A 17,285-nucleotide genomic window follows, 5' to 3' on the forward strand; every position below is an offset into this window, starting at 1 on the left:
CAGAGTCAGTGGTAACCAAATGGAATAGCGACTTGATGGACTATAGTAGTCTAGTAGTATGGGAGTTCCGATCTTACTGGTGCAACGGCTGCAGCATAGCCCCGACGTACTAGTAGTCAATGCAGGTATGCGTTTCACACTTTTAGTTGCTCTGATTGACTTGCGGTAGATAAGACTGCGACCTGTGCGGTGTGTGCTACGACGCATCTGTCGGCCTATCACCGCTAGTGCAAGGTACCGCAATCACACCGCAGGCAATCTAATTCTGGCATAGAGGTATATAAGTCCAAGGAAGTTGGTACTCAAAATTGCAACATCCTAGACATCTTCTCTTTTCTGACCATCTTTCTATTTTAGAATTCAGACATCTCGTAATGGCACCCGTCGCAGTCACCCCCACTGAATTCCTTACATCCATTGTTTCTCCACAACCCAACACTCTCCATGACGTCATCACTCAAGCTGTCAACCGTTATCCATCGCATGAGCTTGGTTTCATAACCTCCTCTGCACATGACTCTTCCATTCAGACAAAGACCTTCAGCGCTTTCAACCAATATGTTCGCAACCTTGGACGTGCCATGCTCGAGTGGGGCAAACCCACAGGCTCCATCGTCGTCGTCTATCTGACGGAGCATGAAGATAATATGGCTGCTGTATGGGCATGTCTGCTGGCCGGATATGTGCCCTGCTTGCAGCCTGCACTCAGCGCACAACAGGCGCACAAGGAGGGCCATGTCGCCCACATTAAGAACTTGTTTGGGTCTGCTACTTGGCTGACCAACGAGGTTGGGGCCGAACAGATCAGCACCATTTCTGGTCTGGATATTCACCTACTCTCCGAATTAAAGGCATCAGCGGAGACATTTGACGTCTCAGCTGACTGGGTTGCGTACGAGGCAAAGCCGGACGACGAGGCGATCCTGTTCTTGACCTCGGGGTCGACTGGATTCTCCAAGGCTGTCGTTCACACGCACCGCACTATTCTGGCCGCATGCCATGCCAAGGGGCACAGCTACGGCCTGACTTCCGAATCTCAAGTCTTGAACTGTAAGGCGCACGTGGTTTAAACATCAGTGTGATATTGATCGTGATTTCAGGGGTCGGATTTGACCACGTCGCGGGATCGTTAGAAATGCACATCACACCTCTGTTGTATGGCGCTTCGCAACTCCACGTGCACGCATCTGCTATCCTCGCTGATCCCCTTCGGCTTCTCCGTCTGATCGACGAAAAGGTACGTCAGCATGATATCATAGTCACACGCATCTCTCATCACTCAATTGTTAGTCGATCGAACTGACGTTTGCCCCGAACTTCCTGCTATCTAAACTGACACGTGATCTGGAGAAGCGCGTCGACCTTTTCGGAACGTTCGACCTGTCTTCCATCAAGCGGATTAACAGCGGCGGCGAGGCTGTTGTTTCCAAGACAGCCCAAGCGTTCGCTGCTACCATGAAGCAGCTCAGCAAGAACCCCTCCGCTGTATCGTTCGTCATCTCTCCTGGATTTGGAATGACAGAAACTTGGTGAGACACATTTAACCATCTGGTGATGTAAATAAACTGATGGGGTTTCTGCAGCGCTGGATGCATTTACGAGCCCGTGGATGTCCTCGCAAAGGAGCCTGCTCACGAGTTCCTCGATCTCGGGAGACCCATCGATGGTTGCGAGATGCGCATCGTGGACCCCGCAGATGGGGCCACCCTGCGCCATGACGGAGAGAGCGGCGAGCTCCAGGTTCGCGGACCGATGGTCTTCGTACGATACTACAACAACGCAGAGGCCACGTCCTCCAGCTTCGTCGAGGGCGGCTGGTACCGCACCGGCGATGTCGGCATCATCGAGAATGGCGTCATGCGGCTCAGCGGTCGTATCAAAGACACCGTCATCGTCCACGGTGTCTCGTATGGTATCCCTGAGCTCGAGACACACCTCCAGACGGTGGAAGGGGTGACGCACTCGTTCCTCGCCGCTGCTCCGTACCGTGCTCCTGGTCAGGAGACGGAAGGGTTCGTCATTTTCTACTCGCCAACATTCGACCTCGAAGGAGCGGATGCCTCCACAAAGCTCTTCGCCACTCACCGTGCCCTTCGGGATATCTGCGTGAAGATGATCACGCTGCCGCCTCAGTTCGTCGTTCCGATCCCCGTGAACCAGATGGAGAAGACGACTCTGGGTAAATTGTCTCGTGCGCGTTTGATCAGTCTTTTCAAGCAAGGTCAGCTCGCGAAGCACATAACTCGCTCGGAGGAGCTTCTGAGCGAGGCACGCGGCGCTACGTTCGTCGCCCCGTCCTCTGAGACGGAGAAGGCGCTTGCCCAAATCTATGCTGGCATCTTCAACCTCGCGGAAAGCGAGATGTCGGCGAGCGACAACTTCTTCGAACTCGGAGGCACTTCCATTGATGTCATCAGGTCAGTATATCCGTCCCGCCCTAAAATGACTTGGACTAATACATATCGTCTCCAGGCTCAAGCGCGAGGGAGAAGCACATTTCGGGCTTCCTGAAATCCCCACCATTCAAATTCTCAAGCACCCCGTTATCTCGAGCCTGGCCAGCTACGTCGACTCCCTGGTCTCAAAGGACAGCCAGACCGAAGAGTACGACCCCATCGTTCCCCTCCAGCTGACCGGAAACAAAACTCCGATCTTCTTCGTCCACCCCGGTGTCGGAGAGGTTCTCATTTTCGTCAATCTCGCGAAATACTTCCAGAACGAGCGTCCCTTCTACGCTCTCCGTGCTCGCGGCTTCGAGCCCGGCCACCCCTTCTTCACCTCCATGGACGAGATGGTGTCGTGCTATGCGGCAGCAGTGAAGAGGACGCAGGCGAAGGGACCATACGCCATCGCGGGCTACAGTTACGGTGGGGTCGTCGCGTTTGAGGTTGCCAAGCGGCTCGAGGCCATGGGCGACGAAGTGAAATTCGTCGGTCTGATCAACATTCCTCCTCATATCGCCGACCGCATGCACGAGATCGACTGGACTGGCGGCATGCTCAACTTGTCGTACTTCCTCGGTCTCGTGTCGAAGCACGATGCCAATGATCTCGCGCCTGCTTTGAGATCGATGACGAGGAAGGAGCAGCTGGAGGTTGTGTGGAAGCTGTCTCCGCCTGAGCGTCTCGTCGAGCTGCAGCTGACGGCTGAGAAGCTCGACCACTGGGTGGACATCGCCGGGTCGCTGATCGAGTGCGGGAAGGAATACAACCCATCAGGCTCAGTTTGTAAGTCATTTTTTTTCTAATTTTATCATCACTTGCTCATATTCTGGGTCTCTTCAGCCGCGGTTGATGTTTTCTACGCCATCCCTCTCCGGGGCAGCAAGTCAGACTGGCTGAACAACCAGCTCAAGCCATGGTCTGGCTTCAGCCGTGGCGAGCCATCATATACTGATGTTCCTGGGCAACACTACACGCTGATGGACTTTGACCATGTTCCGCAGTTCCAGAAGATATTCCGCGGTCGTCTCGAGGCTCGTGGCCTATAAAAATATACAGTGGTCTATTATTTTTTATACCTGACATTCGCAAGTATCTATTTAACTACTTATAATAGTTGGTACGTCGTCATGCATCTATTGTTGTCTTATGACACAAGCATATTAGAAATCATTCTTTGCATTTTCTCATGATACTTATAGTGCTTGTTAACTTGAGCCCAACGTTGGGAGTGACATGAAACACCACTCTACTACGACCTCTTGGTGTTGCGATCAATATGAATCTGAATCTGATGGATGTGCCTTGGGTCACACACCATCACGTGCCGTAAAGCTGAATTCTTCAATTCACTCACTGACTTAGTTTTCTCACACTTCAGCCATCGGTGTACTTAAATTCATATTTCCAAGCACCCTACACCATGATCATATACATGGGGTTTTATGTTAACAAATTTGCAGATCCTCACGCATTTGAAATTGCCTCTTGATGACTTAGAGTGAGCCACCAATGGTAGCCACTTTCAGTCCTCGCCCTCGTCCACCAGCCGGGCCTGAAAAACATTCGAGGCTTGGTTATAACTTTTCTGTTGATTTTGTCTGCTACTTAATTAATGCTTATAGAATGACTTGATTTGTTTTGAAATTTCGTGATTTTGAGATCAAGTAGTGTTTAAGACGACTTTAAGCGCTAGCCAAGCAGCGGCTCAACACCATTGAGCTTAGCGTGTCTTAATTACACTCCCGACGGACTAAGCCATTCAAGCTCCATCAAGCCGAATTTAAACAAATTGGGGTTTTCCTGATGTCCTTGGGCGTGGCTATGACTGGATGCTACATGCAAAGTCGTCAGAATGCTTTAATCAACAAGGTGGGAGGACGCACGGAATTGATCATATGCCAATATGCACGAACACTATGCGCTGGTCCAAGGGCATTATGATGTCCTCGTCACAAGCTAACGACTGGACTGCTCGGTGCAGCGCCCAGGCAGCTCGTTTGGGATTCATTGGGCCATCCCCACATAAGTTTTTGTAGAATGCCTTGACTAAGTGCTGCACGGTACTATCGGTGACCTTCTACATTGTCCCCACGACGCTGTTAACCCCGGCAAATTGCAGGCCAGCCACTAGGTGTCTCACTTCGTCCGGCGTATGAAAGTCACCGACTGCGGTCTCACAGGCTGAAAGAAACGCAAATTCATGGCGAGACAGATCCGTTTGCGTGATATCGAGGAGCGAAAGCGGCTGATCGCGCATAAGAAAGGCTGACTTGAAGGGTTCGTCAAATCTCTGTGTCCCGTGACAAGCGAGATGGAACCAAGTATTGTCCCGCAACGCACACAGCGCTCTTGATTTCGTGGCATCAACGCTGGTGACCTTGGAGAAGGAAACAGTAGGGGGATGGGGCAAAAGTTCCCGCACCAACTCCAGCTCAGGCTCCACAGCATCCAAAGTGAATGAGGCACCGGCTGGGAAATCCTGACCAATGGCCACGAAGGGCACCGACAAGGACCTGTCATGACTTCTGCGAGCCTTGATCAGCGCGGTGAGCGATGGCGTGTATGAAGAGATATACTGCTGCGAAAGGGACTTTCCCTTCGGCCTGTACTCGCCAGCAGCATGTAACGGCAAGAAATTGAAGAGAGACGTCGGGCACCACCATATTCGGGAACCTCGTCGTGCGATTCCACCCAGACTTTCGACCACCGGGCCGACCACACCGTCCCACAGCTCTCTCAAAGCTTTTATCAGCGCTGTTTGGTTCCCTTTAGGACCGGCCTCTTTTTGAACTGCCTCTCGGAGTGTTGGTACTAATTTGACGAGTTTCTGCCAATCGGTAGGGAGTTGAATGCTAGTCGGAGGTTGCTTATGCGGGATGATAATGGCGTGGCACGACGACCTGCTTGCGATGAGCACGATAACAGGCCCATCACGAGCTGCATCTTGAAGATCAGAGAATAAGGGGGGGAGGAGGAAGCGGGAGAAGCTTTCGATCTTCCGGATCTCTTCTACAGCTCTATTCCACTCCTCTACTAGACGTCTGTAACGGGTTTCCTCTGCTTCTATATCGACTCTTGAGTTTCCTTCTGAATAGTTTGCAGGAGGTTTATCGAGGAGGGAGCTGGGGTCTCTGAATCTCTTCATCAGGGCTACTGCATGATCGCCGCGAGTCTGAAGGCTGTCAAGAGGGGTGCGTAGTCGTGTCATCTGGGTCCAGATGATAGTCCTGCCTTGTTCCAACAACTCGACAGCGCGACACAAATCACCACTGCGAAGAGCACAGCATGCAGCATCAACGGCAAGTGTACTTGGGAAGTCCTTCATGATATTGTGACGAGACGATACTGAAGATGTTGTAGACATATACGCGTCCAGAAGTTGCATGGAAGTTGCATATGCCGCCAGTTCAGTGGGATGTGAATATCGAGAAGCTTCACGAACCCAGAACAGACTTGTTTGCAGGCGGGATCGCAAGCCTCCAGAGACAATATTTGCTGCTGCTCTGAAATGATGCATGGCAGCATTCAGACTATCAGTATCTTCACCTGCGCTGGTATCGCCAAGGCTTGAACGATAGAACGACAAACAAACTCTAGCTAGCGACCTATGGACTAGTAATTGACGAGGATCATGTTGCATCATCAGAGCCAATGCACAGCATAGGTTCTCGTGACTCTTCGAGGTCTTCTCTATTGTGTTGGTGGTGAAAGCGGGCGGAGAGTTGATTGGCGAGGTTTTTTAATGACATGGACCGATCTGTGTGACCGACCGGGCGCAAAGCCAGCGCTTCCCTGTAAAGTGCGATAGCCTGATCCAAGTCTTCGTCGTTGCCTCGGTGCTTAAAGCGAAAGGAAAGTTGAGCTGCAAGGTTATTTAATGCCGTGGACCGATTTGCGTGACCGACCGAGAGCAAGGCCAGCGCTTCTCTGTGAAGTGCGATAGCCTGATCCAAGTCTTCGTCGTTGCCTCTGTGCTCAAAGCGGGAAGAGAGTTGATTTGCGAGGTTATTTAATGACGTGGACCGATGTGTGTGACCGACCGGGTGCAAGGCCAGCGCTTCCATCTGGAGTGTGATGGCCTGATCCAAGTCTTTGCCATTGCCTCGACGCTCGAAGCGAGTTTGCAGCATCACAGCCAGATTACATAGCAATTGGCCTCGGTAAGTATGTCCGGCATTGTTGCATCGTAATGAAGGGATATCACTTCATCTAAGGCAAGGGGCTCATTTCTCTCCAAACACCGCTGTGCTCGATGAAGAAGCTAATTTGGCGATAACGGAAGTATGGGTGCGGCAAGCCGCTCCTGCTGAAGATCATTTGCACCCATGCTTCCAGCAGAATGCAGAGCGATTGTTTCTATTGCAATCAAAGCTGCTCTGTAAATGTGACTGTTGGCGTGACAGACTGGCACATACTGTTGATCACCTGACCTTCCCAATAGGTAAGCCTTACTATGCTGAGCTATCATGTGTATGGTTCAGTATTACTGTAGAGATACGCACTTAGCTTCGATATTATCTGGGTGTGACCAACTGAACCTTAGCTTCGAAGATTCGAAGACGGGTGTGACCTGTGACATGTCAGCAATAGCTTCGAATCAGCACCACTACCAGCTGCTGTCAGCAAGAGCTCACAGTTGATGGCGATGAAGAGAATTTTGGTCATGTAAAGCGAGATGCATGGCAAATACTCAGTACAAGAATTTTTGGGAATATTTTTGCATTTTTTTTCATGTTTTACCATGTGTCACAATTTACCTTCGACGAATTCAATTTTGTGTGATGGTCACACGAAATAGCTTCGATTCGTCGGACGTGTGACGCTGTGACGAAGCTAAGTGCGTATCTCTACAGTATTTGGCTTAGTTGCAATAATCCTCAACACCGGCATTAAATCATGTACTAAATCATCTAATACCTTCAGGTATTCTACAGTAGGCAGCTCGGCAACAACACCTTTGGCAGCAAAGGTGCGCATTTCCCCGTAGCGGGGTTCTCACACCCCTTGCTCTTGCTCACTGTCATTGCCAGTGCCCTCCCATCCTCACTGTCCTAGGCTCGGCAAAGGTGCGCATTTCCCCCATAGTGGGGTTCTCACACCCCTTGCTCTTGCTCACTGTCATTGTCAGTATTCTCCCGTCCTCACTGTCCTGGGGCTTCCATCTCGGCCTTCTCAGCCTCTCTGGACACCATCCCCGACCTCTTCTTGCGCTGCTGCCATTGCCATCCTGCGCTCCCAGCCTCTGGCATCTCCTCAGCCATCTACATCCTCTGTTTTTCATCATCCACAGCAGCATATTCCTCTGTAGCATCTCTCTGGTTCCTCCAACATTGTACCTGATGCTCTTGTGGGCTGTTATGGCACATGGATCTTCCAGGAAAATTACAGGGCTCTCAAAGGCCATAATCTCACATGGATTCCAGCGCTCTACTCGAGCTTCTGAGGTACTCACAGCAGGGAAACAGCAACAGCAAAGGAATGCGACTGATGCAAAGTGCCGATCACACGTCCAGGGTGCGAGGCCTATGTCTAACTCTTACATTCTCCTGAATTGTGTTTGTAGAAATGACTAGCAAAGATCGGGATCTTGTTGAGAGTATGATGGCTGATACTAACATTGACATAGATGATATACCTTACAGCGCACCACCTAGTGAGGAGGGACATGACTTCAGCCATGAGGGCGGAGAGCATGAGGCTTTTGAAGGATTGGCTCAGCAGATGGCAGATCTCTCAGGATGGTACACAGTTGTTCTTGTTGTCCTACTGATTCATACTAAAGCAATGTTGGTGTTGATAGCTGCTATGTGGATTCGCGCACTCATACTGATCGTATAGGACTTCAAAATGAACATTGGGGTGTTCAAATTGAGCATCTGGTCAGCACGTACCTTGACTATCGCACCCAGGATGGTGGCAATGGTATGCCAAGCTTTCTGCCTTCAGGTGAACCCACCCTGGATGGTGACTGCCTATCTCTCAAAAATATTGAACTGGTTGATATTTTTTAGTAAGTTTGGGGCATATTGTGTGGCTTTATTGTTGACATTGTCCAGGTTGGAAGCACACATCTTTGCAGCCTCATCCATCTCACAAGTATCCAAATGAAACACTTATTCATCATGGTTACTTAGGCTGCTCTCCATTATTTCCCACTGTCACCATCTCCATCCGCACACTTGCAGTATATCGGCAGGTTCACCGAACTTGTCCCCAATTCAGCATTCAGGCACAATGCAAGGCATTATGTCATCTCCATAATGTAAGCTCTTTAGTCTGTCATAATCATTTACTCATTTCAAACCCTTCTAGATTCCATATCGATCATACTTAAATGCGCAGTTTTCAGACACTTATGACATTTATCTCGAAATCTTGCATCACATTGATGTCCTTATCAACCAAGCACTTAACCGCAACTCACCCAACTGGCGTCTCCTGAACTCCTGCCCATGTTGCTTCTACAAGCTAGAGGATGAAGAAAATATGGCTCTGGAGTGGCTGGTGACTATGGATGGCAACAATAGCTTAAAATGATGGACATTGTCAACTGCTCGACATGATTCATGGACATTCCATTCTGACTACTGGCTCGACTGCTCGAGAGTTGATAAGTTTAAGGATGAAGTGCAAGGACAAACTGTAAGTCCTCTCACTGCCACCCTATATGACGCTGCAACTCAACCTGACTAGCACTTGACTGTGGATACTGAAAACTGGCAAGTCATCGAGAAAACTGAAACAGTGCCATCATCATTTACTTGTGTTGACCGGTGGCGAAATGCCAGTCCAGAACAACGTAAAAGGATGTTTTTGGTGTTTGATGAGTCGGGGATATTTATTGCTGCATGTTGACACTGGTTTATCCTTCTCACCTGTGATATGGTTAAGAGCAGTGAACTGTAAGCTATTTTATCTTCCATTCAATTTATATTTGCTGATCATTGTTAGTGCGAAATATCCATTGGCAGTTGTTGATCAACTGTCAATGGTTTATGGCAAAAATGGAGGTTGTGCATTTGCTAAGACACTAGGGAACAGTACTTTGGGACCACATGCTTCCGCCCTCAATTTCCGGATGATGGTAGGAGCATTTCACGGCCATGCACATAATCGAAGGTGCCAGATAGATTGGCATCCTATGTATATTGAAGGCACTGGACACACGGAGGGCGAAGGATGTGAACACATTTTTTCTTCATCAAATGACCTTGCACTCAGCACTCAGCACGCTACAACTTTTCACCGACATCAATCGATTGAGCAACATTTTACATTTTGGGATGAGGATAAGTATACAGCATTAAGTACATTTTATAAATATCTACTCGATGACCGATTATGACACCCTTGTCCAGGTGTTTTTATACGGAATCATTATCGGGAGGCCCTGGCAGATATCTGAACCCTCACAGGAGAACTTTCAGTCATCCGTGAAACCCTTAATCTTACTGATGCTGACTTTATTCATTTTCATGCGCAAGAACGTGAATATATTGATGGGTTGAACAAGCACCGGTCAAGGATCTTGTCAGTATCCAATACATCAATGTACTTGACGAGCTTGCTGAGCACTAGTGAGTTCTGATGTTTCACACTAGCAAATTTATTTATTAAGTTTGACTGAGGTTGGAATGGAACCAAGCCCGAGAAGCAGCTAATCGATCACTAGTTGAAATTCATGTTGGCAGCCTGAGTCATATGCACCTTGCTCTCAATCAAGCTCAGGTCCATGTCGATACAGCATATTCAAAACTTCAAAACACAGAACAGTTAGCTGGATACTTAGAGGTTCAACTTGGCATCGACAAACACTGGGAAATTGGAGGTGAACATTACAATCAGTTTCAAGAAGAAGCCTTGCTTCTGAGGTATCATTCAGCGCTTGATGAACTTGAACACCTGGTAGTCATGCGCCTGTTTGAACTGTCCAAACTTTCATTATCAGGGACAGGTAAGCAAGTCGTTTTCATTTTGTTTTAGGATTAAATTGTAGCTTGTTTAGGTTACAAGCTACGTCAACAGATTACCAAAGCCCTTCAACGAGTTTCAGATGCTATTCGGAACACTATCAATCGTTACAACACTCAGGCTGCCGCTCTGGTCCCACCTAGGCCAAAACTGGCATGGAAGGATATTGTTGAATATAGCTTCCTTGGTAAATTTGACCTATTGCGTCACTCACGTACTGACATTTGAGACGCTGACTGGACCACACCCGCTCATTGGGAAGCTACAGTTAAATACTTCAAGCTCCAACGTGCTCGTGAAGAAATACAGTGTCTGAATATAGAAGTCCATTGTCTGCGCACGGCAATACATGATGAAAAAACCAAGACCATTGCAACGATTGACCAACTCCTCATCACAAATTCCCCGCTTGCTGTGGAGTTGAGAAGGAGGTGGTAGGCATGTGCTGCTGTCAATGCTGTCCATCTTTACCGACTAGATTGAATTGAGTCACAGCCTGCATTTTTGGGCAGACATGGTATTGGTATCCAAGTGGAAAATCTGTCAGTGTCACCAAATAGTCACCCAGAGGTAACAGTTTCATCGGCAAATGCTGGTCTGTGTGGACTTTGTTGACTTTGTTGTTCTACTTTACTAATTGATGATTTACAGGTATTTCTGTAACCAGTATTGATGGAGAGCTTGCTGAGGAACTTGACTTAACTGATATTATCTCTTTTGAATCAACCGGTGATGTTCTCGAGGACGAGGATCAAGTGCAAATAATGGATGACTTTGCTAGCTATCTACTCTCAGTTGGAGACTATTATTTATTTACAGCGCTTATCCTCATGTTCTGAATAATCATATGTTTTATTAAATTAATCTACAAAGTGGTCCAGTGAGAACGAGGATCAGAGGTGAGCAGGCAGGCAAAGACACATGAAATTAGGTGGTAGATCTGATAAATTGGGTTGTGGTTGGCTGCCAGAAGTGAGCAGGCAGGTAGATGATGAAATTGGGTGGTAGATCTAATAAATTGGGTTGTGGTTGGCCATCAGAAGTGAGCAGGCAGGCAGATGATGAAATTGGGTGGTAGATCTGATAAATTGGGTTGTGGTTGGCAGTATCGCAGAGGATGAAATTAGGTGGTAGATCTGATAAATTAGGTTGTAGATCTGATGAATTGTTTGGTTGTGATCTGTTGGTTGTGCCAGTGCCATCTGTCGATCAGGAGTGAGTACTTAGTAAGTACTGAGTTTGTAACAGTAGATCATTCAGAAGTGCACATGTCCAATTGACTTCACTGGTCGGACTGCCAACAGCAAGCACTACTAGTACAGTGAATACACTGGATGCGAACATTTTTTATTACTGTCTATCGAAGCCAATCCTTGCCCAACTGCTCAAAATGTGGTGGACTTGCCAGTGCATTAACTGGTAAGCACCATACTACTTAATTGGAGTGCCAGTTCACTAATCGCTTTCAGTACTCCTTGGTACAATCCAACATCTACTATGGACTCAATCATATTCTCCCCTTCGAAAGTCAAATCAGCACCCTCACGACTCTGTGGTATACCACAGCCTATATCTTGGATGTCGCCTGCCATCACAAATGATGTGCCCAGCACAAACCAACCTCAGTTTTCACTGGCCAGCATCACTGCCTTGGACTCAAACACGTTTGCTCAGGAATTTACCAAGACCAAACACCAGGCAGCTGCGCACGCACTGCTCAGACATGATGCTCACCTTGATGGCACTCATTTTCATACCAGGAAACCCGCTGGTCTTATCCTTCATATATCACTTTCAACTCATACACAACTTTGGATGAGAAGTCTATGATGCACAAGGAATTTGTTGAGGCAGCATTGCAGGACCTCTTTGATGCAGTGAGTACAACTAGTCCTATCTATCTGGCAGGATACTAATGCGATGGGAAACAATAGGTCGCAATGCAAGACCGTCTCGATGGTGGGATCTCTCTTGTTATTTGTTGTCCTGGCTCTAAAGCTACACCAACTCTTTCACCCGAGCATCTCTCTCTTGATCTCTATATCACACCACATGAATTATGTGAATCTCCTGGCTGCATTGGAGGAGATATATCTGTCTTGGTGCAGGCTTTTGGGGAAGAGTTTACAATCCCACATTTGCAGCACTTCACAGAGCGCTGCCAGATTGAGGGTGTTGTCCCTCCTCACCACGTAAGTCAGCACCTTCCTTTTCTCTCATGATGATCTAAAATTGATTTGCATTTTTGTTCCTACAAGACCCAGCAAGTCAGGTCAATCCATCTGCAGTCCCGCACTTGATGGTACCTATGGCTGCTACAGGTTCCTGCATTCCTTGTTCAGCGTGTCCTCCTCAGCAGTTTCAGCATGATCTTCAAGCTAATGCCCAGTCCAACACAGCAACCTCCTCTGCTGTTTGGGAGGGTAGAGCTATGGTGCTTTTGGACTCCAACATGCCACCTAACAAGATCCGACAACATCGACCTGCTAACACATTTTTCACTAAGGGTTTGATGGTTCCCGGAACCGAGATACAAGAGATGCGAGCACCAGCATCCTTTACACTACCACTAATTAGCCTCAGCCCACATACAGATGCCATACTTGATCGTTTCAAAATGGATGATACGATGCTTCTTAGGCTTCATGCACTTGTCGGATCCATTCGCAGCAGCCATTGGAAAGCAGTGCTTCGATCCCTGAAATGGGATCTAACATATGAACAGGCTTCAAATTTAGCTAGAGCCCTCCTTGTGGACCTTCAGGGAGTGCATCAACAGGTTTAGTTAGTCTCCTTCATCGCATTTTAGTTTGCTGATGATATGGTCATTCACAGCTGCCTCTCTCGTTACTTACACTCATTTTCAGGGTGGTTGGCAGCCCAAGTTTTTTGTGTGCAATTTATCTATTTTATCTGTTCTTCTCATAGATCACCTGCTGTTTTTTTGCTTCCATTTGTCATTTTGGTATCGTAAATTGTGTTCACACTGTTGACTTATAAAATCTGTTCACCAACAGCGTGAATTTTGTGGCACCAATGGTTTCGCACAGCTTCATGGTGATGAACAGTCGCAGATGGGTCCAAGCCCAACCCTCTCGCTGTCCAAAGGTGACCCTCAGCAAGGAGGCTCGTGCAGCCATAACTGCCCAACGTCGCAATAAATCCTATCAGTTTAGGGTAGCTCTTCACAATGCTTGGGATGAGCTCGATGAGACTATGAAGACCATTGCGTCCTCGCATCATAAGAGTTTCTGTCGTGTCCAGAACGACTTATGCATGGGCCGTGGGATGTTACACTACCAACGCTCTAAGTTGAGTGCATAGAATGTGTTCTGCTGGAAGAAGCGTCATGAAGACAAGGAAAATGGTAAGTAACAACATCTTTGTCCTTAGCATGCACAAACTGACAATGCACCAAGGGGCCACAGGAAAGGCTGTATTGCAAGATCTCATTAGGGATGAGAACCGCGATGAATATTGCAACCTCACAGACGATGAGAAGGCACAGCTTTTGCAGGAGTACCGTGAACACAAGGAGACGAAGACTACCAGCATCCGTATCTCGACAAAATCAAAAGTCAACAATGTAACGCAGACACTCAAGGCTGTCGAGAATGAGGTAAGTCATTATATATCTGTTGTTGTGCTACTTATTGACACATCTACTAGCTCAAGAACTTACGGATGCGTACAGGTGCCGAGAGTATCCTCTACACCACGCATGGCTCTACAGATCTCCCTCTCCATGGTATCACTTTTGCAACTGAAGGTGTCCATGAGTTCATGGGCTCGGTGATGAATATTGATGACCAGGACCTTGTGAGTAAGATGGAGGGGTTTGCTGTCCAGGGGATGAAAGGTGAGGATCATTTTTTCAAAGACTTGCTTTCCACTGACTGCATCTATTAGGCACTGCGAGGAACCACCAAAAACGCACGTCAGATATTTGGAGCGCAATTCACCAGGAAATCAACAAGACATTTTATAAGTACTCTACATTTGAAGTGTTTTTTTATGTTACTGATGACGACAATTTTTCTAGAGGCAATCACACATGATCTGAAAGCATGGATGCACTGGGCACACTACTGGCAGAATATTGTCCAGCACTACCTTGTCGTCATCGAAGGTTGGCCCGAAAACATACCTTTTGTCAACCTTAGCACAGTATCCAGCGCCCTACCTGATTTGGAGATGCTTTTGGACAAATGGGAGACTAGAGAAATCCATTGGAAGCATCTGGACGAAGATGAGTACAAGAAACTTCATCAAGAACGCCATGAGAAGGTTAGCAGCGGTGAGGTCATCGAAAAAATGCTGCCAGACTCGCTCTGACAAAGGAAAGAAACACAATCAGCCTTCGAACCACTCTAGTCACCGCAGGAAGACATATAAGAGCGCCCAAACTGTTATAAGTGATGACAAGTCAGACATCCCTGACAATACAGCATCCCGCAAGCATACACCTGCTGGCACCCCCCGAGCTCATGTCATCCACTCCTCCCACTGTCCTGAGTCTGTTTGTCCCTGAGCTCACATCATCTGCTCCTCCCACTGTCCTGAGTCCGTTTGTCCCTGAGCTCATGTCATCCACTCCTCCCGCTTCGTCATTCTTCAATGGTGATATGTTTGGCATGGACTTCTTGCCTGCAAATAGTCCTGGCGCTGGTACATCTGTTGACATGAGGTCCGAATTCAATTTTGATGGTATCTCAGGTATGCTAGACTTCATAAACTTTGAATAGACTTTAGTTACCTTGCTTGTCAAATATGGGCTATATTCTTACTGTTGGTCAATCAAATAAAGTGGCAATGAATTTAATTAGATTGATATCAAGTAAGAACAAAACACATTAATTGTATGTAGACTCATTGTACGAAGAACTGGCAACCGAATGAGAATGAACAAAATCCGAGAGATCCTGCTTGACACAGGAGTAAAACGGGCCAAGAGAGCACCATTGACAACATTGGGGGATGCTGGAAGGAAGAGGCAGCTGAGAAGGCCGAGATGGGGGCCCCAGGACAATGAGGAGGATGGGAGGGCACTGACAATGACAATGAGCAGGAGCAAGGGGTGTGAGAACCCAGCTACGGGGAAATGTGCACCTTTGCCAACCCCAGGACAGTGAGGGCACTGACAATGATGTGCCAGAGGCTGGGAGTGCAGGATGGTGATGGCAGCAGTGCAAGAAGAGGTCAGAGATGGTGTCCAGAGAGGCTGAGAAGGCCGAGATGGAAGCCCCAGGACAGTGAGGACGGGAGGGCACTGACAATGACAGTGAGCAAGAGCAAGGGGTGTGAGAACCCCGCTATGGGGAAGTGCGCACCTTTGAGCCCAGGACAGTGAGGACGGGAGGGTACTGACAATGACAGTGAGCAAGAGCAAGGGGTGTGAGAACCCTGCTACAGGGGAAATGTGCACCTTTGCCGAGCCTAGGACAGTGAGGATGGGAGGGCACTGGCAATGACAGTGAGCAAGAGCAAGGGGTGTGAGAACCCCGCTACAGGGAAATGTGCACCTTTGCTGCCAAAGGTGTTGTTGCCGAGCTGCCTACTGTAGAATACCTGAAGGTATTAGATGATTTAGTACATGATTTAATGCCGGTGTTGAGGATTATTGCAGCTAAGCCAAATAATACTGAACCATACACGTGATTGCTCAGCATAGTAAGGCTTACCTATTGGGAAGGTCAGGTGCTGTTGATGGCAACTTGTAACATTTCACTGGTCACCAGGTTTGTCTCTCCCAAATCCTGGGGTTGTTCTGGTTGGCCCGGCTCCTTGCCTAAGGCTTGAGGCTATCATTGGGCGGGTCTGACACCGAGTCTGTCACAAAACAAAACAAGAGAGTAACAATGAAATAAAGTGCCACCAGGAGTGCTTTTGGAAATCATCGGTACATGGTAAATGAAGATAGGTGTGACACATACTATTGACGACAAGTTGTAGTGTTTCACTGATCATGAGGTTTCTATGTCCTTGGGGGTGTTCTGAGTGACTGAGGCCCTCTCCCAAGGGTGGAGGGTAGTCATTGAAATGACCAGGGATGAATCTTGACATGTGAATAAGGGATGGACTTCAACTAACACTTGAGAATGAGATGTGTATTGGAGGTCACAAAAATACTGCAGAACCTGTGAGGTCCTGATGGTTTATACGTGAGGAGTTCACAGCATGCATGTGGCAAATATTAGGATATATCATATCACGCCACGCATAACCTGTGCATCATTTGCAGTGGGCGTCAGATTTGTGCAACAGCATCAGTGAACGCATGAGTTCTTGAAATTGTAGCCATGGGGACTGTAGGAGGTAGTGATGTTCTGGCCCAGGTTGGCCCAAAAGCCGTGGCTTTAGACAGCTCTGGCCTGCAAAAAAATCCAAGCCGGGCCAAAGCTGCAAATGACTCGAATGGCTGGCTGGCTTTGGCCCGAAGTACAGCGATTGCATGACAAATCATCCATATATGGTCTAATTGACGTGACTATCACGCTGTCACGGTGGTAGGGAGCTTTGGCAGGGTGTATATCATAAACTTCTCGATCGCACACCTCTTGGCCATCTTTCTCTGCCAGGAGTCAGTCTGGACTATCCAACCAACAGCGCTTTTCGTGCCTCTACTAAACACAGCCGGTGACGGCCCCAACGTACATCAGCAAACAAGCCTCAATCCCCCAATGTTCAAGCGTACCAAGGCGACGGATATGTTTGCTCCACTTCAACCCACTCTATATCACGGTTTTTTTGTCTAGCTTCTCTGGTGCTATCCCGCAGAATATCCCTTGTTCCATAAGAGTAATTGGACATTCAACCACTTCCTGGTTCGTTCGGATATCCGTCCTCACTATCTTCGGATCATTTTTTCTT

General features: G+C 47.9%; 7 protein-coding genes across 7 annotated transcripts; 6 read left to right on the forward strand and 1 right to left on the reverse strand.

Annotated features, from left to right (window-relative positions):
* Nucleotides 1-374: 374 nt before the first annotated feature.
* Nucleotides 375-3,490, forward strand: EDB93DRAFT_1330782 (atromentin synthetase; the record flags this gene model as incomplete). The annotated part of the gene is made up of 6 exons (XM_041455178.1): nucleotides 375-1,050; nucleotides 1,101-1,237; nucleotides 1,291-1,529; nucleotides 1,584-2,417; nucleotides 2,473-3,227; nucleotides 3,285-3,490. The coding sequence occupies 6 exons, from the start codon at nucleotides 375-377 to the stop codon at nucleotides 3,488-3,490; spliced, it is 2,847 nt and encodes a 948-aa protein (XP_041304083.1).
* A 1,031-nt stretch (nucleotides 3,491-4,521) lies between these two features.
* Nucleotides 4,522-6,574, reverse strand: EDB93DRAFT_1253846 (CHAT domain-containing protein; the record flags this gene model as incomplete). The annotated part of the gene is made up of 2 exons (XM_041453530.1): nucleotides 4,522-6,049; nucleotides 6,102-6,574. The coding sequence occupies 2 exons, from the start codon at nucleotides 6,572-6,574 to the stop codon at nucleotides 4,522-4,524; spliced, it is 2,001 nt and encodes a 666-aa protein (XP_041304084.1).
* A 195-nt stretch (nucleotides 6,575-6,769) lies between these two features.
* On the forward strand, nucleotides 6,770-7,752 carry EDB93DRAFT_1253847 (uncharacterized protein; the record flags this gene model as incomplete). The annotated part of the gene is made up of 4 exons (XM_041453531.1): nucleotides 6,770-6,822; nucleotides 7,368-7,413; nucleotides 7,475-7,510; nucleotides 7,573-7,752. 4 exons carry the CDS (start codon nucleotides 6,770-6,772, stop codon nucleotides 7,750-7,752), a joined length of 315 nt encoding a protein of 104 aa, XP_041304085.1.
* Nucleotides 7,753-8,045: 293 nt separating this feature from the next.
* Nucleotides 8,046-8,981, forward strand: EDB93DRAFT_1091557 (uncharacterized protein; the record flags this gene model as incomplete). Its single annotated transcript, XM_041446370.1, has 4 exons — nucleotides 8,046-8,185; nucleotides 8,245-8,408; nucleotides 8,579-8,706; nucleotides 8,787-8,981. 4 exons carry the CDS (start codon nucleotides 8,046-8,048, stop codon nucleotides 8,979-8,981), a joined length of 627 nt encoding a protein of 208 aa, XP_041304086.1.
* A 264-nt stretch (nucleotides 8,982-9,245) lies between these two features.
* On the forward strand, nucleotides 9,246-9,789 carry EDB93DRAFT_1091569 (uncharacterized protein; the record flags this gene model as incomplete). The annotated part of the gene is made up of 2 exons (XM_041446371.1): nucleotides 9,246-9,294; nucleotides 9,341-9,789. Coding segments are annotated over 2 exons (498 nt in total), but the record flags the coding sequence as incomplete, so codon positions are not given.
* A 204-nt stretch (nucleotides 9,790-9,993) lies between these two features.
* EDB93DRAFT_1242317 (uncharacterized protein) lies at nucleotides 9,994-10,853 on the forward strand (the record flags this gene model as incomplete). The annotated part of the gene is made up of 4 exons (XM_041451996.1): nucleotides 9,994-10,021; nucleotides 10,213-10,398; nucleotides 10,450-10,629; nucleotides 10,678-10,853. The coding sequence occupies 4 exons, from the start codon at nucleotides 9,994-9,996 to the stop codon at nucleotides 10,851-10,853; spliced, it is 570 nt and encodes a 189-aa protein (XP_041304088.1).
* A 2,598-nt stretch (nucleotides 10,854-13,451) lies between these two features.
* On the forward strand, nucleotides 13,452-15,160 carry EDB93DRAFT_1253850 (uncharacterized protein; the record flags this gene model as incomplete). The annotated part of the gene is made up of 6 exons (XM_041453532.1): nucleotides 13,452-13,673; nucleotides 13,740-13,782; nucleotides 13,835-14,034; nucleotides 14,085-14,274; nucleotides 14,458-14,702; nucleotides 14,864-15,160. The coding sequence occupies 6 exons, from the start codon at nucleotides 13,452-13,454 to the stop codon at nucleotides 15,158-15,160; spliced, it is 1,197 nt and encodes a 398-aa protein (XP_041304089.1).
* Between the last annotated feature and the right edge of the window lie 2,125 nt (nucleotides 15,161-17,285).

The sequence above is a fragment of the Suillus bovinus genome (genome assembly GCF_016758785.1).
Source record: "Suillus bovinus strain UH-Sbo-P2 chromosome Unknown EDB93scaffold_65, whole genome shotgun sequence".
Classification (NCBI taxonomy): Eukaryota; Fungi; Basidiomycota; class Agaricomycetes; order Boletales; family Suillaceae; genus Suillus; species Suillus bovinus.